Genomic DNA, 24706 nt, shown 5'->3' on the forward strand with positions numbered 1-24706 from the left:
CTAATACTTGCCATTTTAGTCTTCAACTTGCAGCTTTCGGGCTCTGTGAAGGTGTTTGAATAACCGAATTGCTTAGAAACTACATAGTTGTTATTTATATGAACATTTGTTTGATATTCTAATACTCAATATTTCTGAGATTTCTGCTTTGTTATTTCAAAGTCTTCCAAAATGTTGCGTGCTACCACCTTGCTGTCGCTTCTTTGCTTGAATGTGGGGTTATCCTACGGTAAGTGACCACTAATTGTAATTCAATAAATCTCACATTATAATAATAATCAGCATCTGACACAAATATTGATCGCTTGGTTGTAGTTGTTAATTACGAATGAATTGCATTTAATTCCACTTTATTCATCGCCGTTGTTCGCATACACAACAATTTTTGCAATTTGCATTATACTTGCGAACAATAAGTAGTTATAAACTAGTAACAATACTCCTGAAATTTCCGGCTGTTTTCGAGCATTCATTACTTACATACGTCATTGGTTTTCACACGTTTATGGTGTATATAAACAAGTTAGGATTATGTTTACTCGATTCCCTCGTGCTTACCTTTCACAGAGATCATTATAAACATCATGCGTCAGCGGTACTTAGATTTTAGTAATTAATCTTTTTGAGTGCAGAATATATAGGGAAGAATAAATTAATTATAAAATTGATTTTTTCGTTTTATTGTCAGTGTCTGATATTTCGAGAACGCTTTTCTTAAGCATATAACGACAATGTGCAAAAACAACAAAGACGCAGACATTTGAAACAAAGTACATTTATAATTCCATTCTAAAACTTCGTTCTCAGAAACAATTGCTTACAACAATTCTCTTCAAATTTAACGTTGTTAAATGATACACCAACACGAAGTTTTAACATGGCGGATTTTTAATCCGGTTCGGAATTTCTTTTTTATTGTACAAAGGATTCGAATTTTATATTCGAAATATATTATTTAATTCAAAGAACTGTTTTCTTTAGAAATTAACTTATTAAAGGTCCCATTAAAAACAGCATTTGTTTATAAATATCCGGTAATTGTTTTATGGTCAGATAAAACCTGTTTCGTCAAAAACGGATACCGTAAATTGCTGCAATAAAAAGCACCTTTGTTGCAAACTTATGCGTAACTAAATTATCTTTCGTGTAATAAAGTGAATCAGTGCAGATAAAGATAAGATTAAAAATAGTACAAAAGTATTATAACAATGCTCATACTATAAACAAAATTTAAAGTTTAAATTTATTTAAAGACTGTTCGTTTTTTAAGTAACACAACATGAAAGCCATATAGTGAGAGTGCACCATCTATGTGGATATTTATAATCTATCTATAATCATTATTTTTGCCGAAAGCGTTAGCTATAAATTCTTCGAACATGAAGAGTATCAGTAACGTCGATTGTTTTCGCCGAACGCATATCTGAATTTATCAACTATAGTGATGATTTACGTATCATTTGAGTGTATACGTATACAGAGTGGTCATAGATTACTAAGCAACGTTTCTCTCATAAATTGAATGCATATACAAAAAGTGAAAGCTATTTTTAGAATCAACATTCAGTTTATTTTTCAGTTTATGTTAATATTTAATTTACTATTCTGCACACATTGTATTGTAATATTATCTGTGCATCAGTGAAATTATAAATAAATTAATTATTAATATTAATAGTACATATAAATTAAATTTGCAATATTTTTTTTAAAAAATGATGGCGACGTTCATTTTTTTAAATTGAATTGTACATTCTTTCTCGTGGATCAATTTTTCGAAATAGTCTAAAAATATAATCACTGTATAAAAAAATGAATCATTCCTCAGATATTTTAAATACGTTCTGATAAAATTCTTTTGTTTTAAATTTAACATGTCTTCAGTTGATTGATTTTTCTTTTAGAATTAATAATACTCTTTCGCATAAAATATTTCTGCGACTCGATTTACATCAAGGAAAATACGTAAATGTCTTTCGAAGGAAATATCGCGATTATAAGAAATGTGCATATGCTATTTCGTTGGTTATAAATAAGAGTAAGAGTTTTCTATCATGCTTTTCCTTGTATTAGGTTGGGGAATAAGGTCGTAGCGTTTTGATATTTTCTTTTTTTTACAGCGACATTTTGCAGTTTGCAAGGGGTTATAATATTCATTCGATAGAGCTCTTTCTACTCTACAAAACTGTCTTAATCGTTTTTTTCAGTAGTTTCATTCGTTATTACTATTGAGGCTCAGAAATAGAATATCAAGAAGGTAAAAAGCAGCATTTTCGACACCTGCTCTTCTTCGCTTTCCATCGCGGCCAAAAAGCTGCTGAAACAGCCCGGGATATTTGCAATGTATACGGAGAAGATGTCATAGCTGAGTCGACAGCACGGAAATGGTTTGCAAAATTCAAAAATGGCGATTTTAACGTCGGAAACCCGCCCCGCAGCGGAAGACCATCTGAGTTTGACGAAGAGCGTCTCCGAGCACTTGTGAAGCAGGATGGTCCTCAAACTAGTCGTGAATTGGTCGAAAGAATGAACTGTGACCACAAAACTATTCTCGATAATCTCCATTCAATGGGATTTGTCGAAAAATTGGGAGCTTGGGTTTCTCACAAAGTGAACGCTACGAACTTATTGCCCAACCTTAGGTTGAATTTTGCAAACCATTTCCGTGCTGTCGACTCACCTATGACACCTTCTGCGTATACATTGCAAATATCCCGGCCTGTTTCAACAACTTTTCACAAATTTTTGGCCGCGATGGAAAGCGAAGAAGAGCAGGTGTCGAAAATGCTGCTTTTTACCTTCTTGATATTCTATTTCTGAGCCTCAATAGTAATGACGAAAGAATCTACTGAAAAAAACGATTAACACAGTTTTGTAAAGCAGAAAAAGCTCTATCGAATGAATATTATAATCCCTTGCAAATTGCAAAATGTCGCTGTAAAAAAAAAGAAAATGTCAAAACGCTACGAACTTATTCCCCAATCTAATATATGTATATGACCTCACCGTTTAGCGAAAAAGCATTGGTTAGTTGTGTAGTAATATTTTAAACACTGTGTATGAATTAGTTATCCGTGAAGGATTAAACATGAAAAGAATATTTTTTGATTTTTCTATACTTAAGTAGTTGTTTAATATCAATTGATGAAGATTATTTAATAGTATTTGATAAAATACATATTTAACACTAAAACTACCAAAACCGGTCAAATGACCGCTCCACAAGTTTCTTATTATAAGGTACACATTTTGTTAAAATATATTCCTTGAAATCAGAATTGATTTTCATCAAGATAAAGAATAAATGTGTGTACTAATTAATGTTTCGTCGTTTGTTTATTTATTTTTTAACTTCATTTTTAATTTCAATTTAAATACACATTATATGTTGGTAGGTTTAATATTAAACAATTAATTGTTGAAATGTATTTTCAGAAATGCTAGATAGTCAAAGGACATTAAAGAGTATTTATTAGAATATCAAGATTTTGATCCACTGCACTCAATTATAGATTTGATATTTTTTCTATTTTATATTTCTCTTATTTTTAACTCTTCTAATAATAAAAAAAGAATACTTTATTTAAATATTTCTTAAAAATCGTATTAATTGATTTGGAATGTATTAGTGGGGAAAACATTTCATAAATAAATTATTTATTTAATCTCATATTTATATAGAATAAAGTACATAAGATTGGAAGATATGAATTATGTGAAAATATGATGTAATGTGTAAATAAAGACGTGCGAGAGAAAGTGGAAGTATAAACATTGGCGTAACTACAGTAGGCACCAAAGAAAACCTGCGAAAAACAGAGGAAAAAAATGTCATATATTTCATATTAGAAGTTTAGAAATTTTTAGTTACAAACTTTTAAGTTTGAAAATTTCTTTAATTTTCAAATTTACAGAAATTAGAATTTTGAATCTCCAAATTTCTGAAGTTATAAATTTAATAATTTTCAAATTTCCATGTTTCTAGTTTCCATATCATTAAATTTCTATATTTTTAATTTTTTAAATCTCCAGCTTCTAAATTATTAAATTTATAAAATCTCAAATTTACAAATAACCAGTTTCCAAATTATCAAATTTACAAATCTCCACTTCCCAAATTATCAAATTTACAAATTTCTAGTGTCCATAATTATCAAATTTATAAATTCTCAAATCCCTAAATTTCCAGTTCTCAAATTACCAACTTTATAAATTTCCAAATCCCCAATTTCTAAATTTCTATTTTTCAAATTTCTAAATTTCCAAATTTTTGAGTTCTAAATTTCCAAATTTTTTAATTTCAAAAAGTCTCCATTGAATACCTACTTTAGAAATTTTACGTTATTAATATACCTAGGCTCTAAATTCTAGAAACTCTAGCACACAGCAAACAAAAATCCTAGTTACGCCAATGAGTTACGAACGAAAACAAAGAATTAATATAAAGTTCTTTTCTCTTCTACTAAGTCTGAAAATATTAATAAACCATTTACTTATTATCAACAGTTTTTATATTCCCCACATTTCTTTTTTAAACTGATCTCGTACGTTCCACTTATTAAATCTACCAGCGTATAAAGCACACATAACCTAACATTACAAATAGTACAAAAAAATCAATAAACAAACGATAAACCTTAATGTACACACTAATTATCTTGATAGAAGTCGGCAGAGGTTTCAGAAAAAGCATTTGAATAAATGTGATTTAACACTAAATAACTGATTTGAGATTTCATATAATTTTATTAATTAATAATAATTTTGTTGTTTTTGTGAAATCAAGGATTTTCTGTCACATTTTGTAGGGATAGAAAATGATTTTACATTTTAGTCGATGCTACAATATTTACTCACTCACTTTTCCACTTCATTTTCAACTTAACCAGTTAACTGTGGCGATCTATTTGCAAAGAACGCACCAGTGTGTCGCGATAATCAAGCGATGACGAGTTAGCTCTCAAGATTTTATGTAACCATCTCAAATCATTTACACTTTTTATTTGTTTATTTGATTTTGTGTTGACCTCTAAACATTTTAAACATATTACAATTTACGAATATAATTTAGTTTTCGCCAAAATTACAATTTAAATATCAAATTGTAAAAAAAATTTACAGCATGACGGATATAGACGTCATGACACAAAATTCTTCCACATTTCTATGACGGGTATAGTCATCAAACACACATAACTGGTTAAGAGTGCGCATTTAATGGCGGTAGTGGAAAACTTGTGAAAAAGGAAAACTTGCGTATAGGTCAAACGACGTTTTGTAGTTTTAGCGTTAAAATTCTTATGTAAATTATATTTCTTTCAACTGTAACGTAACACGAAACTTCCGTTCAGTTTATCTAACAATGACGCTGCGAGTTCAACGTCGTTCAAGTATAGAAGCGGAAACTGACGCCTATCTGGGACCACTGTTGCGTCTGTACAATTACGCTTGAACTGCAAAATAGGCACGTACTTAAGTACTCAATTGAATTTTCTTATCGATTCCATTTCTGAATCGTGATTCAATCGAGTGTATAGATTGCGAGTTCGAAATATTTTACGTCGCTTCAGAATAAAACAAAAAGTGTAAGAATCCTGTCAATTTAAGGAGGTTATGTATGATAACTACTTGTACTATAAAGTAACTGATTTGAAAAACTTCCTATAAATGATATTTTCTGTTAAACAAAATTAACGTTAAAATGTAACAGAAATAATAGATATTTGTATGTTAATGTTTTAGAGAAAATAAATGTTTCTATTGCTGAATATGTAAAAATATGATCTTTTAAAATTAATTATTTTTTATTATACAATTAGTATAATAAAATATACTTATTAATATACAATAATATTTACTAATATACAAAGATGTTTTATTTTTTAAAATTTTGCTCAAAAATTTTCAAATGTAACTGAGTGAATATGAAATAATTATTAATGGAAATTTTATTTGGTTTGATGCCTCTTTTATTGGCCATTAAGATTCGTTAATTGTATAACTAAAAAATGTATGATTTTAATTATTCTAATGTTGGATATATAAAAACATAATTGCATATAAAGAGTTTTGTAAATTCATGTATTTTAAATGGATAAGATAAAATGAATAAAATATAAGATTAGTATGGTTCTTTGCTGTGGTAGCTAAGAACAGACATACGATCGCAAAGGGCTAATATATTCAAAGTATAATTCAATTCACAAAGTATGAAATATCATTTTCAGTATTGCATTAATTTTTTACTGCATTACAGAAGATAATTTAAAATATTTTTTTTTCTGAAAAAAAAAAACTAGAATGTACTTAGGGATATTTTAACGTAACTGTACTATGGAATGTTGTAAATATTAAAGTACAGTTCGGTTACTATAATATTGGTTAAAACAATCAATAATCTCTTAAATTATTTATTAACTTCTGTGTGTTATATTTTGAAATGTGCAAATCTAGGAATGTAGAGAAATAGAGATGTGGCGAATTAGAAGTTTTAAAAATCTAGAAATTTGGAGATCTAGGGATTTTGAAGACCTAAAAATCTGAGAACGTTGAAATTTAGGGAATTCAGGATTTGTAGACTTATGGATATAGGAATATAGTAATTTAACAGCTTAGAAATTTGGAAATTTAGAGATTTTGAGCCCTACAAATTGGAATTTAGGGATTTGTTAACCCATAAATTTTGAAAATTAGAGATCTCAGGATGAAGAAATCCAAGAGTTTAGATATTTAAAAATCTAGGAATTTTGGGATTTTAAAGTTCGGAAAATTTGAAAAATTTGGAATTTTAAAATATGCGGATTAGAATTTTGAAAACTAGAAAATTTGGAAATATAAAAGTTTAGTCATTTAGAAATTTGGAATTTAGAAAATTAGAAATTTAGAAATTGAATGTTTGAAAATTTGAAAGTTTATGAAGTTGCGAAATTGAAAATTTTTAAAGTTAAAAATTAAAAAATTGTAAAATTTATACATCCACAATTATCCAAAAAAATCGCAAGTTGCACATAAATGTCATACAAGACACTTGTGGATATAAAAAAAATTAGTTGAAAATTGTTGACTTTCAAAAATTGTTTAAAAATATACTATATGTACTAGTACAGTTTTAAGATGAGACACTTTCACCTAACTTCGTAATTCTTTCAAATTTTAATTATAATTAGACTGCAGATATTTATGCTTTTATGACACATAAAATTCTGAAGAGCAAACCATGAGTTGTGTTATATGATATAATTGTAGATATATTAGTAAACTCGGACATATCATAAGTGCATAAACATCAGTAATCTAGTCATATTCTTATAAAAATGAAAGAACGCCTTTAGACACAATGCCTCTATCTACTACACAATTCTGCCTCATTTAAACAATACTTCACAAAAGATCTTTTTCCGGATCCTTCACTTTATAAATTTAGCGAAAGCCGTAAAACTGCTGAGACATTGTTCAAGATATTATTTAGCTCACCATTGAATTACTTGAATGGTTATATGGTATATATTTCTGTTCCCAAACCTTGGGTACCTGCACCATAAGCCATAGGATATTAGACTCTGCCTTGGTGATTAAGGGAAAGAATACTTGCTGAAATACAATTTTGGCGAAGTAGATTCTTAGAATTCTCAGGTAATAAATGCAAGGCACCTTTGAGTCCCTATTGCTCGGACTGATGGTGCATCCTTCCAAGAAGGCAGGTCATTTTTCAATCTTCTAACGGTATCGTGATATTCTACAGTACAGAACTTCGGTTTTATACATAAAGTGTTTTAGATCTGGTGGTATAGTACAGCTTCAAAATACGTAAATCTCTAGAACTGTTACATATATCATGTAGTTATAGCATTGATTGTAGCTGTTGAACGCAAAAAAGAACAGCTAGCGACCGAACGGCCGAATGTAAACAAACAGTAACATATCGGTGAAACAATGCAATGCAAGAATATAACTTTCTCAATTATTTCTTTTTATGAAACTTTTATCAACATATTTGTAACATTTTTCTGATTAAAATGAACACGACATAATTCGGAACATATTGTAATTCTAAACGTTTTGATTATATGGAGTATTTTAGCGTAGTAAGATTCGCGGTAAACGAATAAGCAGTGACACATCGGGTAGCTTCGTTTCTCTTCGGTGCTATTCGGATAATCACGTGATCATCTGACAGTCGAAATCTTAAGACTTCTATGGCCGAAATGTTTAAATGCGCTCGAAAAGGATGGAAGAGGATTACAGTAAAATCTCGGTAGAAGCAAATCTTTTGGGACTGAACTATTGCTTATATTGTATAGTTTCTACATTGACCGAAGTTTGTACATAAAGAACATAAAGAGTTGTACATATTTGAACATAAAAAAAGCAAGACAAGAAGACGGACCGAACGTAACAAACAGTAAAACATTGATGAGACAATACTAGTGCAAGAATAAAAATTTCATTTACTATTTTTCTCTTAATTGTGTTCATAATTGATAAAGTTGTGCGGAAAATAGCATACTCTATACGAACACATTGATTCTTATATTCGTTCAAAAAAAAGAAATAAAAATCAATGTCATTTTTAACACAATACTTACATTGAATTCAGCGGTACTCACGGTTTACCTTGACCTACCAATATGTCTGCGAACCTTGACTACCTTTCATACAGCACCTTGTACTGGACCATTCACTGATAATTTATGTCCTAACAGTCTGTACCAACATCTGATTTAGCGATATAAAAATGTCAGTGGAGATCAAGCAGTCTTAACATTATTATTATTGACAGTTCAAGGTCATTTTGTTTGAACGCATTTCATCAATCATCCTACCGTAAAGGTTACTTCGATAAGGAAATATATATATGTATATTTAAATGTGTGTACTTCTTTTAAATATTTACAATTAAAAAACTGCCATTGGAATTGGTGTTTCTCAACTGTTCTTATTGTGGATTATTCGGTTTCTAAATTTTCAGTTTTACATATATCTAAATTTCTAAATCCTGAAATTTACAATTCTTGAGATTTTCTAATTCTCAAACTAAAATTTTCAATGTACAGCTTTCAAACCCACAGGTTCTGAAACTTCCATATTTGGAATTTATAGATTTTTAAATATTTCAATTTTTTAATTTTTTCATTCCCAAGTTCCTAATATCCTGATTGTAACAATTTTAAATTACGGTGCCTCTAATTTTTTAATTATAACATTTATAAATTCTTAAATCTCAAAGTTCCTATTTTTAGATTACCAAATTTTTCAACTCCTTTCCAGAGTTTCAGTTTTTCAAATGTTTAAATTACTAAACTTTTTGATTCTCAAATTTCAAATTTCCGAATTTGTTAATCCGGAAATTCAGTTTTCAAAAATTCCAATTCAATAATTTTTGAATTCTTAAATTCTCAGATTCTCAAATTTTCAAGTTCTCAATCACACGAATTTCCTAATTATAAATTTTTTAAATTTTTAATCCTCAATTTTCTTAAGTTTATAAATTTTTAAATTTCGAACTTTCAATACCTCAAATTTTCTAATTCCAATTTTACTGTAATCTTAAATTTGGAAGACTTGAAATCTATAAAGTGTCCCAGTTTTCTATCCATAAACTTTACCAAAATATTTCACATGTAAAAAATATATATTATATTAACATAATGTGTAAGCACGTTATTAGAAATTTTTAACAATAGTACAAAATGTTCTTGCACTGCATTATTTTCAATAAGTCAATAAACATTGACTGATGAATAATTACAGGAAGATTGTATAGAATATAAGAAATAATAATAGACAATTTTTTCCTTTGATATTACATACCAATAATTGTCGATTTTTATATTTTTTTTAATAATTTTTAATAATGCATTCAAGAGTCTATGCTCACACAAACATTTTCCATATTTTTATTTGTAGGATATGCTAGTTAAGATATATGGACAAAACTGAAACACCTTGTATATTTCATCGAACAATTCATTGTCATATTTGTATTATAACTTTTAAATCAAGCATTTGAAAACTTATGTTGATTTAACGTTCTTTTTTTATTGTTACATATTGAATATTTTAGTAATGTTTGCTAGTGAAAAAACATTTTACGATTTTATCATAAATTGAAAGTAAATCAACGATTTACACACAATGTCATAATTGATTTGTACTTAAACAGTGTTAACGTTTATTAATTCTGCTTCCAGGAATGCAATGTTCGCTCGGACACAAGAATATCATAACGGAAGTGCTCGATTCGTGTCCAGGATTATTAGACTCCTCAGATAAATCTTTTTGCTGCGTGGACATTGAAAATAACCGAATGTACTGTTGCGATCAAACAGAGTTCCTGGTGAAATCAACATGGTAATATATTATTTATTTATGTTAATTAGTCTACGAATTTTCATACGAATATACAGGCGAAACCGTACAATACCTACCACTCTAAATTCTTTTATCGTAATTTAACCCCTTCCTATGCCATTTATTTAACAGATGCGTCAGTTAAGACTATTCAAGGCTATAACATTAAAACGAACAAAGAAAATTAAAAAGTAACTATTTTATATTCAAGGATCCTTGACAATGTAACTTATAGCTGGACCTAAATTTCAAGTTAAAGAGTATTCAAAATTTGAGTAAGGTTTGTCACATTAGAGCTGTAAGTGCGTCACGAGTGAGACTCGACAAAGCACGAGAAGGGGTTAAACTAATCTCGGTAATAATCAAAGTCGTAGAATACCAGCTACTCTAAATTCCGCTATCATTATTAAAACTAATCTCAGTGACAATCAAAGTACATAGTACAATACCGATTACTTTAAATTCTTTTATTATAACTTGAACCAGTCCAGAAAATCAGATTTAAAAAAAGGTAATTTGTTGGTTAAATAAAAGTTGATGAACGAAAGAAAATGGTTCTTTCTTTGACTTTCGTTAACTTTGACCTTCATATATTCTGTAGGAGACATGTTGTTGATATTATTTTTGTACAGGATTGCGACCTTGAATGATCTGTTCTGCGTAACAAGTAGTTGAAGACTGTTTACATTTTAGCGTATTATGTAGAAAATGAAGAAAGTAGTATGGCTTTTAAAAACTTCCACTTAATTGATTTTGATTTGTACTTTTAAGATCAAATTTTGTTCATTATATTCTGTAGCATTCGTTACTAAAATAAACAGTATAATAAATATTACATATTTAGATGATTTTGAAAAATAATGCTACAACCTGGTCACTGATTTGTTTAGAAAATTTAGTTTTTATGAAGTGTACTTGGGACAATTAAATACAAGTAGTGTAATGTTATTAATATTTATTTTATATAAAAAATATAATTATTTTATAAAGTTTGGCAGCACGAGTACAATCTTATTAATAAAGTTCATTAATAAAAGTAAATGTTAACAGAAATATTTCACAATTACATTCAATGAAATTACATGTATGTGAATGTCAAGTTATCATATTTAGATAGAAATTGAAAATTATAATATAGATTATAAATATATAATAAAGCATGATTGTAATAAAATATTGCAATTATAATAATGTAATTATTTTTATGACATTATACAGAATAGTATTTCATATTGATAAAACTATACTACATTTTAATTTACAAATTGCTAAATTAGATTTCAATAGTGAAATATATAATAAATTCATTTTATACTTTTTATACAAATTCTATTGGGAGAAATTCGTAACATTATAAACATTTAAATGCGTCTGAATAATGTTTAAATATGCAGACATCAAACCCCACTTTTACAAAGGGAAATGTTGTTCAGAATCACGTCTTCTATCACTTATTTTAGGAAGTTACAATAGTTGTAACTTATATTTTTTTGAATTGAGAAAATAAAATATGTAGTTCTGCAAGGTCTTCGCCAAAATTCGCTAATGTTGCACTACAATATAAATCGAGTTACTGCTGATAGTACCTTGTGTTTTGCAGTACTATTTTATTTTCTGAATAAAAAATAAAGTATTTTGGAGTTTCCTTTGATAGCTTTCTCAAGAAAACCAGCTCTATCACGCCGGTGTAATTGGATTTCGTCTCGAACTCAATTTGTAAAGAAAACTAAAAATCGTCACGTGACTGGTGACTCGTTCAGTTTAAACGTAATTAGTTGTTGAAATTTCGAAGTGAATCCCACTACTTCCGTTTAATATAATAATTTATTGACTATTTACACGACATGTCTTTACTACTCATCTTTCAAATCTATTTCTTACCGCCACGTGCCAACCGTCACGAGCCGGCAACTGACTCACGCGTCGTAAATTATCGAAGGTTGCCGAATTGTTCCGATTGACTCGGACGCCTATCAGAGACATACTGTTGTCCTTTTCAACGTTTCTTTTTAATAATATTAGGGGTACCGAAAAGTAATCAAAATTTCTTCGATGACTTCAAAGTTTTTCAATGAAAAATTGAAGGACTTTTTTAAAAAGTGAATCGAACAATTGCCTTTACGCTAACAAAAAGCGTTAGAAAATAATGGAAATTATTTTGTTGATTAGCATTTCAGACTTTTTTAATAAATAAATGTTTTTCGAAAGCAAATAAAATTTTGATTACTTTTCGATACCCCTAATAATATTATAAACATATATATCATATTCGCATGAGCCTGTAGAAACATTTTCTGAAAATAAAATTTTTATAGCCTTTATAGTTAAAGCAGGAAAAAATTCTTACAGTTGAAAATTTGATTCTCTTTTCCAAAATTAAATTATACGCATTGTATAGTGTAATTTGATAACCTACGTCACGTATAAAGTATTCGTGCTCCGAAGAAAACGGTATAAAGCTTCTCATCAGTTAATGCATTAAAGTATAATGATTAAACAATGAGCTATGAGATATCTCTGTATAATAACGGCGATCTCGTCTGAGTTATCAGTCAGTTCTCGGATTGCAATCAAGAACGTCGTTCAGCAAGAAATTAACTGTCAGATGTGATGTGTGAAACATGAAAGCAGCTTTGGATTTCAAGTATGAATACTAAATCAAATTTATTTATAAAATATAGTAAGATATTTTGTTTCATTAATTTTCAAATTGATCAGCTGGTTTAATGACAACCAAAATATTCTGAATTCTGGTAAAATAAATATAAATGAGCGCACAAGTATTGTTTTGATTGAACGTTAAGTACCAATTCGAAAGTGAATATATTACTAATAAATATTGAACGCAAAGGGAAAAAGCAGTTAATATTGACACACTGATAAAATAATTTTAAGAAAAAAAAACACGCCGACTTCGAAATGCACTAAAAAGTATAAAATAATTTCCATTTCCTAATGAAGTAATTTCTATTTCATTCAATCATACAATTACGTAACAGATATGAATCAAACCTATTTACTCGTTAGGTAGTATATTAAATACATTTCAACCTTTTCGGAGGCGGCACAAAATTAAAAATACCTCAGTAAACGTTGCTGCCAATAACCAGTTGATTGTGGTATGGCGTATTGGAAATTAATAAATCCTGAGAAAGAATACGAACCATTATAGATATATCTCGTAATGTACGTAAATGTAACGACTGCATCTTCATTTCGCAACGTTTCTGATATAAATGAAATTGAATCGACTTCGTTCGTATGTGGAAGCCATGGATCTAAGAACCTATAAACGGAGCCCACGACGCGGGAATTACCAAATTTGCGGCAGATGGGCTCTATCTTTATAGTATATGCGGCGATCGAGTCTTTCCGTCGCATACTCTATGAATCTAGATAGACCATAGTTACATTTTATACGCACTAACACCTACTTCGTGGCGTGCTGTCGAGTTATATGTATAGAAAAAAAAATAGCTATACAAGCTTTGCCTATGTTCGGCAAGTCCAAAGATTGACATGTTCAAGAAAATCTTTTAATTTTGCGCCGTCTCCGAAAAAGTTGAAATGTATTTAATATACTACCTAACGAGTAAATAGGTTTCATTCATATCTGTTACGTAATTGTATGATTGAATGAAATAGAAATTACTTCATTAGGAAATAAAAATTATTTTATACTTTTTAGTGCATTTCGAAGTCGGCGTGTTCTTTTTCTTAAAATTATTTTATTTCACGCTTTTTAGTGGAATGGGGAGAACTGTATAGGATACTGTGAGACAGCTCTTCCGGGCTTTTTTTTGTCTGCGTAAATGCCATGAACATAATTAAGTAAAAGTTCATAACAATTTTTCGCTAATATCTCGAAAACTAAAGCTTTCCGTCAATTATGCATAAGGAAAATGTTGTCCAGAATCATGCTCCTGACAACATATTAAAAGGACATTAAAATCGTTCAAAGTTGATTTCAAAAGTTAATAACAATTTTTCGCTAATATCTCGAAAACTAAAGCTTTTCGCGAAATTTGTATATGAACAAAATTGTTCAGAATCATGTCCGTGATAAGATATTAAAAGCGCACTAAAATCGAGAAAAGTTTATTTCAAAAATTGCCGGTTGTCTTGCAATAACAATACTTTGCAATTAAAAAATGGAAAGTTTTTGGATAATGGTACCAATGGGGAGTCAGAACCTACCAGATGCAAAAGGTTTCGTTCCGATTGGTCCGCCCAGCTAGGCGTAATCGAAGAACATACATAGAAAAAAAAAAAAAAAAAAATATACTGATCGAATTGAGTAACCTCCTCCTTTTTCGAAGTCGGTTAAAAACAGAAGTATATTGATCGCTCGGAAATTTCTTTACTTGTGGAACTTGGTTCACATAAAACTTTTTTTATTCTTATTAACTCTTTCACTATAGAATATTAAAATATTGGAATTTAGAAATTTTTGAATCTTGTAATTTACTCTCACAATTTTGAAATTATTTGAAAAATTGGCGACGCACAATGCTTGAGTTTTCAATTTTTGTTTCGCTTATTTTCGAAATATTGATCAACTTGATCAATGACAACCATAATATTATTAACATTGTCAAAATGTCGATAATGAATATAATAATTACACAGATACTGTTTTGATTTGCGTTGTCAAATACCACTTAGGAAGTGAATGCATTGTCAACAAATATTGAAAGTAAAAGGTACAAGCAATTTGTCCATAAACATTGGCAACACCGAAAGCATAAGTATGTTCGCTTGGAAAGCCCTTTAGTTACAGAACTTGGTTTACGCAAAACCTTTTTTATTCTTATTAACTCTTTTACTTTAATCTACATCCATAAATGTATTTCTTATTAAGTCATGTACAAACGTAAGAAAATCATTAATTATCCAGTTAACATATAAACATGAATAGAATAATTTCTTTTGTAAAATTATTTATTTCCAATCAGATATCATTCAACTGTAATATTTATTCATTTTTCTTGTTTTTCAATTTGCATTGCATGCCCGCCATTTTGAAATGTACCGACGCACAATTTAATTTAAAAGTTAATTGTTTGATTAATGCAATTTTCATTTGTAAACCTTATTTCATCTGAATCTACTTAAATAACGAATAAAAGTATATCTAATTAATTTTTCTTGGTTATCATTTGAACATGACTGCCTTTGAGGCTCTACGTTGAATATTACAGTACGAGAAATCCGCCTCCGTAGTTAAAGGTTTTAAGCACTTTGCATAGAATAACTATATTCAAATTACAATTGAATTAAGCAACACTGGACACTTGACAGTTTCTGTTAAATTAGAGGGCCTGGTCCACCTTATTTATAGACCTCATGAATTTCGAAATCCCGAAATTATTCAAACTTTGTACAATTATAAAGTATGCTAAAAGTAATAATTTTATAAAATAAAGAAGTAATTTTCTATTTTAGAGTAAATAATTTTATTTGACTTAAATTTGAATTTAATTATAAACTTCATCTAGATTATAGTTATCACCATAAACGAATTACCAAAATGTTCTTAATCTGATAAGATATGCAGGAAGTGTTGAATTATGTTCTTCTGGATTATGATATCGATATTATATTTACAGTATTGTATTACAGAAAGAAACATCATACTCTTATATGATATAAATCGATCGAATGTGACATAGCACATTTTAAACTTATCTTTGATTAAATGATTAGCATCATTTGTGTCAAAATTTGAAGAGACATAACAAGCAACATGACTCTTCATTTACGGTAAATGATGTACTGATTATAAAAGAATTAAACATTTTTTGGTTAGTAGAGTGCTACGTTAAGATAATTATATTTCTGGTGAAAATGACATGTAAATTATTTGAACAAATTTATTTAATATTTCGTAATTGAAGAAATAATTGTCTATAAAACAATTAAATATTTTTTAGCTAGTGGGGTACCAAATACGAAGTTAATATAATTATACTTCTAGAGAAATTGACGTGTAAATTATTTGAAAAAATGTTATTTAATATTTCCTTAATTGAAGAAATAATTGTCTATGAAACAATTAAACATTTTTTAGCTAGTAGGGTACCAAGTACGAAATTAATATAATTATACTTCTACAGAGAATGACTTGTAAATCATTCGAAAAAAATTTATTTAATATTTCCTAATTGAAAAAATAATTGTCTATAAATAATATTAATTTCAATATTTTTATTTAATATTAGAATATTTTATATACTATCTTGCACTATATTGCCATAGTTTATGTTGGAGACTCGCATTATATTGCCACGTTTCAGGCAAATCCCTTTTAATATAATATAAGGCAATGTACAAAATACTTCTTTGGATTATTGAACGTCAATTTGTCGTTATCTGAAAACTTTGTTTGTAAGTTATAATTAATATGATTCTTTCAGAGATAAGTTCTTTATTTGATTGATTAAGCATATCATATCTTTCTGCGCTTCCTGTTTCAATTTTGAACTCGAGTCACGTTTCGATAATTCATATTTTTATCTACATTTTGTTTTAGCAGATTATAGTAAATGATTTAATTTATATGATCTTTTCTACATTCGAACGATGAGTAAGTTTTTCATTAATTTCATTTTTTATTTTGATTATTCAATTAAAATAATAACACATTTAATATTTATTAATAGCTTAACAGAAATATGATTAAATATTTTTCGTTTATTCTTAAGCTAATAAATAATATTGTAATAATAATTTAATAATTTTATATTATAATAAATAATATTATAATTATAATTTACATTGCTTTCATTAGATTACAAGAATATAAATTCTTTCTGTTTAAACTACGTGTTTTGCTATATCTTAAATAAATAAATAAAATAGTCATTTGTATTTGGCGCTTGTTTATAATGCAATCATAACTTCCTAATTGCGCATACCAATATGCGCAATTGTATACTGAACCTACTTCGTATACCTTCACTATTCATTATTCATTCTATGAAGACGATTTTAGATCTTTTATTTCTTTTAATATTTTTTTTTATTTCGCTAAAATGTAGTAGAAATTTTACCATAGAGTATAGGGAAATTTTGAAATGAATATATTAACACTAAAACTATCAACCAGTCAAAACGACTGGTTTCAGATTTCCCATTTTATGTTTTGTTAAGGTAAAAACTAGTTTTATATGTTACCTGATGCTTTAGTATGTGTTTATTTCCCTTTTTATTTTATTTTTCATTTTTCGATAAACGAGCATTTAATGTCGGTAGTTCTAGTGTTACGTTACTGCTACAAAGATTAGAAACAAATTACGATGATAGAACAAAATTTGGAAGACCGGAAACTGTCACTGATTTAAAATACGTATCATTCTGTTGCAGGCTGCTTCTCACAGTGATTGCCGTGGTAGTGATTATAATTTCACTCTTAGTGTGTTGCGTATCATGTTTGTGCTGTAGTTGCTGTCCATGGTATCGTAGACGTCACCGAGGAACAGTTTATGGAAGTAAGAATATTTTTCTATAATTATGTCTCGTTATTTGACAGAATATTTTCGTGGCTGTCATCGATTTATTTTCTTGCGTTCTTGCATATTACATGTTGAATATTGACACATCAAAAGTCTGGCACAAAAGGATATAAAATAACACACTTTATATTAACTTGATGCTTAAGCTTTTCTAAAAATAACTACGTATTTCGTACAAAACTGGTTATAGTTTCCGTAAGCAATAATCGATTTTGGAATCAGAGTTTCGAATAATCAAGTTTAGAATTTAATTGGGCAATTATTAACAATTAACATGTACTGCGTGATTAAATTTCCATTCATTAAGAACTAAATTGTAATTGTTATTGAGTGACCGTCCAGCGGAGAATTAGAATTCGATTTAATTTAATTATTTCATGTATAGGTATAAATTAATTTTAATCTTTAATTGAGATTTCATCAAATTGATAACTACAATTTAGTTTTTAATTAAGAATTCTTAACTACAATATTCTTGTTGAGAATTCAAATTTAATTTCTTAATTTCGATGGTTAAACTAACTACTACTAATTTTGATTTATAACTAAAACAAGATTTTTTGGAATTATACTGAAGCTGTTTGATACTTAATGAAAATATTTACAGATATTTCTATAAAAGTATCAAGACTTAATTCTCTACAAAAAATACCCATTTGATAATTTACGAAAATGTCAAGTTATTTGTTATGTTACAAAATTGTCGATACTCGTATAATACTTTACAAAGTAACATTTATTTACTATTTGAAATATTTCAATAAAAATAATTTCGAATTTCTATACCAAGATATGAGTATCAATAATTTCATTAAGTAACAAACAAGTTATGGATATCTTCATATAGTATCAAACAGGTATTAATTTAAGATATTTATATTAACTTGGTATCACTTCAACATATATCTAACTGCAATTTCGATATTGACATCTTTCATTCAGTACTTTGATATCGAATTTTTTGCATGTTCAATTTTTATATATCAATATCAATCTAATCATTATAGTCATTCATACATTTATACATTCTGAATTCCAAATATTCGATTCCTGAGGCGACTTCGCCCGACTTTTACCGACTCAATCCGAAGCATGAATCTTTCCGTATATCCTCTATTCTATCGTTTATTTCTTTAAGCGGGATATTTTGTTCATTTTAAATTTATGTCCAATTTAGTTGCTTTAGAAATAGTTAAAATGTAAAGTTACTCACGAAAGTCTTTATACACGCTAAACAGAGTTTGGATGAAACATTTTGACTAATATAAATAATAACTTGTTGGAATAACATATTTATTTGTTAACCTATAAGATAGAAATAGCCTGAACTAAGGTATTTAGAATATATCTCATGTCTCAGAACAATAAAAAAGTACATGCATAAAACACAATATAATTAATAAAAAAAACTCTTACACGTCCATATAGAATTCTATTAAACTTCCCAAATTATCCACAGAAATATTTTTATTTATAAGATTCATTATTTCCCTGTCTTTATTTGTTCAGTATTAGTATAGATTAATAGAGTTTATTAGGAAATAGTTAGTGTTACTTATTACAGTTATTATTTATTTTAGTTAAAATACTACGTATAAGGTTTACAAAGACTTTCATGAATGACTGAATATTGAAAAAATTGATTCTAAATAAAAACTTATGTTGTCGAGTAAAAAGCAGTATCTAATTCCAAGATGTAATTTTTTGTAGGACCACCCATGGCCTGAACCCATTTCACCACATCTTCTAACTTCCTGACATAATGAAACTTATAACTGTGTGTCAGGGCACAAATATTTTTTAAAAATATTAATTCTCAATCTGCTTTTTATATATTATTCTATACATATTCTTCTACACATTTTATATACTATTTTTGCATAGTACCTTACTGCTTCCATTGTTATTATGCATTGTATATTATTATAAGGCAATAACAGTAACAATGTTATAAACATTCATAGTATATACAAGCACATAAACGGTACACTGTTCACTTTTTATAAATCATAACAAACTAAAATGTATGATTCTACAAATTCTATTTAGATATTTTATTATTCAGAAGCTTAATGCGGTCAGTAGATTGACAATATTAGAGTATTTACAATAACAGTATTCAAAGAGAAACAATGTTTCTATAACTCACATGCTTGCCTTTGATCCTTTGCATTTTAAATTTAATTACAAAATAAAATTCTTAAGTAAGCAAAGGATAATCAACATTCGATTATTAATTATTTATATTCTTTTTTATGAAAATTTTTTTATATTATTTGTACTGTGTGTAAGAAACATAGATTGATAAGTTAAAACATTCCAAAAGAAAAAATGTCACTTAATATATTTTGCGTTTAATTAAAAATATAAAGATTTTCAGTATAATATATGTATTTAAATATGCATCTAAATATCTAAAGATAAAGAGTAATGATTGCTTCCTAAATACATGTTGAAATTTTATATTTGTAGATTCATAGTCTATTTTATTGGTATAAATACATGACAGTTATTTATTTTTTTATATGTATTAACATATGCACAGAAAGTATTTTGTTAATTTCGTTTGTGATGTGTTCCATATTAATGAATCAACTACTGATATTTAATAAAATGTAACTTTATATATTTAAGATAGTCATTGTTGTTAACATATGGATAAGCGCTTCCCATTGTAACATTATGTAATAAATATTTTTGTGATCTATCTGGTGTGGACAAACACTTTCCTTCCACCAGCGCATTGAAAGCAGTAGAATTTTATATTTTACAATTCCATTATTACTATTACACATTTTAAAATATATGTATTAAAATAAAATACATATTTCTCTTAAGGAATATTAAAGAAAAATGTTATAACTATTGGATGTAGAAAAGCGAATTTGTAATACATTGAGAGTCACAGTAAAATTAGTTACGTATAATAAGATTATAATAATGATTATTTAGTTTAAGGAAGGTCTGAATTCGATCTTGCTCATATGAACTGTGTACATTATGACATTATTCCAAGAAAGATAATATAACGATGCTAAACGAGAGTGAGGTTCTCAATCCGCATGCGCAAATGGCCACACAAAGAAAATGGACCACAGGCGTCCAAGAAAGCTGTTTCCAATATGAATTAGCACGTTATTTATCGCTTATAAATGAAGAAAATCGTTTTACATCTCGTTAATAATGTAATAATGCCCAGCTAGTGGTCGCAGATTCGGAAGTTAATCGCAACTATATACTGTCTGAACAGGTAGGTGTTCCAAAAATTGCTCTAGCTGTGTCAGGAACGAGAATGAGTCATATTCAAAGTAAATGAAATAGAATGAACAACCATTTGTAACTCTGCTAATTGAAAGTTCTTAACATCTAATTGTTATCTTCATAGTATGAATTTCAATTTAATCTTACACTTAAAAAATGTTAATTATTAGTAAGTACTTATGTCATCATTGATAAAAGATATAGATAATGCGAATCTTGAACGCGCTTCGAGTTCCAAGAATTGGTGAGGATGACTGAGCGATTGCTATACATATGAACAAAATCTGCAACCACTAACCGAGCATTTCGGAAAATAAAAATGAAAGAAGCTAACACAGTGCTGCGTTTACTACTTGGCAAAAGAGGCACGTCTAGGGCCCGCTTGGTTGGAGCTATTTGCTATTATTTTAAAAACTTATAAGAATATTAATAAGCTTACAAATATTGAAATTAGAAAACAAAAATTTGTAATTGTTTAAAATAATTTAATAGCTACTAACTTTTCATTTTTATGAAATTTTTTTTATAATTTCAAGTCATAATAATATAAATTCTGGTTTGTATAAGAAGGACCTATTTTCATTTATATGCGTACGAGAAGTTCTAGATGCGGCCTTACTAATGCTTATTAATCTGCTTTTTTTCGCACACATTGGACTTGCAATATTTTTATATATTTTGTTCGAGGGACTTCATACAAAATGCATACGAGGTATATACAAGATAAATGTAATAAATATTAAAAATTTTATATTTTTTAATTACTATATTGATTAATGTACCTAGCAACTTTTGAATTTATTATTCAGTAATTGATGCTTTTTTTTAAAGAAAATATTCCAGTTGTAATGGCGACAATTTTGTGAACTATTAAAGGAATTGAATTCGTTTTTTATAGTTCACTATTGAAAAGTGATATTCAATTTCTAAAATGTCGATAACGTTCGGTTCTCATCATTAAGTATTTTCGTATCCAATTTTTTAAATATTATCAATTGACAAACTTTCAAATACTTCCAAATAATTTCAAATACTACAAACTTTTAGGTTCATAAACTTTCAAAATTACAAATTCTCAAATTTAGAAATTAAAAAGTTTCTATCTTTACAGATCCAGAAACTTTTCAATTCACAACTTTTCAAATATATTAATTTTTAAAACTAAAAATTTAGGAATTCTCAGAATTAAACATTTTCAAAATCTTTCAAATAATATAAAATACTAGAAATTTTTCATAAATTTTCAAAGTTACAAATTCTCAAATTCAGAAATTAAAGTTTTCAACTTTCCAAATTACAAATTTTTCAATTTACAAATTTACAATTTGTAAAATTGAAGAAATTACAAATTCTCAAATTGTTAAAAAGGTCACCAAAGTCTCAAATTTACAAACCTTTAAGTTTGAAATGGGAAAACCTTTTCCTGTATAGCTAAGTACTACAGGATCAGTTATAACAATATAACAGAAATCAACCACAGTCATTAGTACCCATCAGAGTAAAATGGGTGGGAAATCAGTAAGCCACCTTTTTCTCATAAAAGAGCAATAAACTGAACTGAACTCGTACCCATCACTACCATTTTTTAGGCGGGAAATTTGTTACATTCAAATCTTTGACATATTCCATTTAATTTTTCTTTATAAATAAAATTTATAAAGATTTCAATTTAAAAATTTGATTTCACAAAACCACTTGTGTTATAAATAAAATTTATAAAGATTTCAGTTTAAAAACTTGATTTCACAAAAACGCTTATGTTATATTTCCAAGTAATAAGAAATTCATTATCAACTTTATTTGATATCGTTACGGTACCATAACCTGCTAGCTGAACTTGATAATGTCAATTCAGTAACGTTAGAATTATTTTCTATGATCATAAACCATAGTACAAAACTTTTTACTATAAGATATTAACAAAAATTTTTGAAAAATCATTCTCACTTTTTCTCTACTCAACCAATATCTATCATTCATCGATAAATAAATCGACAAGTAATTTTATTTCCTATATTTTTTCATTTAATTGTTATAAGATTTTATCTGCTATAATAGTATATATACTAAGATTTTTACGATGACATTTAATCATAATGTAAATTAAATTAAATTGTGTAAATGAAAGTATAAAAGAGTACATAATTATCGATAATAATTTCATAACCTCAACTGTTTCATCTCATTCTCGTTTCTGACACATTTCAAAACGAACAAGACGGAATCACGTAACATCTTTCTCTTTTACAAGGTCACAGACTAGTCTTGATATTTTCAAGAGAATACTCTATTATTGTTAACCCTAGAAAGACGTTACGTTGTATAACATATTTTTATTACACAAAATCATTTCTTCGATACTAATTTCGAAATATGTTGAAGTGAAAGTAAATGTTTTAAAAGTTTGGAAGAAAATATTTTCTATTTTGTGGAGTAGCTTCTTAGTATTTTTAGGATTAATTCTATAAATATTATTTCAAATTCCTTTTCTTGAAGTAGTAATATAGTTTGTTGCAAAAATTAAGCCTTTTTTGTCGGTACAATTTGTTCCAGAAGTACAGGTACCCAGTGTCGTACATGTAATTCAATCACCCGCGAGTGTCCCACAACCGACTCAACCTTATCCAAGTACTACGAATGCGACAAGTTCAGCAGGTGATTATTATAAATGTTAATGTTTCGTTATTACTTCATACAGTGTTTTTACTCTTGCAAGGAAACTAATACATATTTTACATACATTTCATAATGCACTGCCGTGAGTACAATCAAGATCGTAGGTAGTCTGCATGATAGACTTCGTTGTGGAAAATAGTTGTATAGGGAAATATGACCCTAAGTCGGTAATTGTTTGATGAATTTTTCAATTTAGAAATGAACCAATTTGGGGTTTGGAAATTTGTGAATTTGAGAATTTATAGATTTTAAAGGGAATTGGAAAGTTTAATAATATGGAAATTTCAAAAACTTCGAATTTCAAAAATCTAGAAACTTGAAAATCTAGAGATTTTGGGATTTTTTAATTTAGGAAATTGAGAATTTTTACTTTTGGAAATTTGAGAATTTGGAAAGGTGGTATAGAAATTTCGAAAATTTGAGATTTGGAAATTTTGAAACTTAGAAATCTAGGAATTTCGGGATTAGGGAATGTTAATTTTTGAAAATTTGTTAATTTAGGAATTTGGAAATGTAAAAATTAGTCATTGGGAATTTGGGTTTTGAAAGTTTGGGAATTTGAGAATTTATGTTTTGAAAATTAGGGAATTTGAGAATTTGGGTTTTGAAAATTTAGGAATTTGAGAATTTAAGTTTTGCATATTTGGGAATTCGAGAATTTGGGTTTTGAAAATTTGGAAATTCGAGAATTTGGTTTTGAAAATTTGGGTTTTGCAAATTTGGGAATTTGAGAATTTAAATTTTGAAAATTTAGGAATTTGAGCTTCTGCAAGTTTGGGAATGTGTAAATTCAAGAATTTGACAATTTGGAAATATGGAAATTTCGAATCTTTAAAACTTGGAAATCTAGGAATTTCAGGTTTTGAAAATTCGTAATTTTTAAATTTAAAAATTAGAGAATTTTT

At 28.0% G+C, this 24706-nt stretch overlaps 1 protein-coding gene and 1 long non-coding RNA gene across 5 annotated transcripts in view; one reads left to right on the forward strand and one right to left on the reverse strand.

Moving 5' to 3' along the window:
• The window catches only part of LOC105661747 (uncharacterized), a 25843-nt gene continuing 1137 nt past the window's right edge, over positions 1-24706 (forward strand). Inside the window, exons 1-4 of one of the 4 annotated variants that reach the window (XM_012298309.2) lie at positions 1-229; positions 10191-10350; positions 17716-17840; positions 23679-23780. In XM_012298309.2, coding sequence (XP_012153699.1) covers positions 172-229; positions 10191-10350; positions 17716-17840; positions 23679-23780 — 445 coding nt within the window. In that variant the 5' untranslated portion in view covers positions 1-171. Of the gene's footprint in view, positions 230-5328; positions 5465-10190; positions 10351-17715; positions 17841-23678; positions 23781-24706 lie in introns of those variants that run through there. The other 3 variants (XM_012298310.2, XM_012298311.2, XM_012298313.2) reach the window with 3 other exon arrangements.
• Positions 3654-5084, reverse strand: LOC143264632 (uncharacterized). Its single transcript, XR_013038456.1, has 2 exons — positions 4858-5084; positions 3654-3806 (listed from the first exon to the last, which is right to left on the reverse strand). It is a non-coding gene; the product is annotated as an uncharacterized LOC143264632 (long non-coding RNA).

Source organism: Megachile rotundata, chromosome 6 (assembly GCF_050947335.1).
Source record: "Megachile rotundata isolate GNS110a chromosome 6, iyMegRotu1, whole genome shotgun sequence".
Classification (NCBI taxonomy): Eukaryota; Metazoa; Arthropoda; class Insecta; order Hymenoptera; family Megachilidae; genus Megachile; species Megachile rotundata.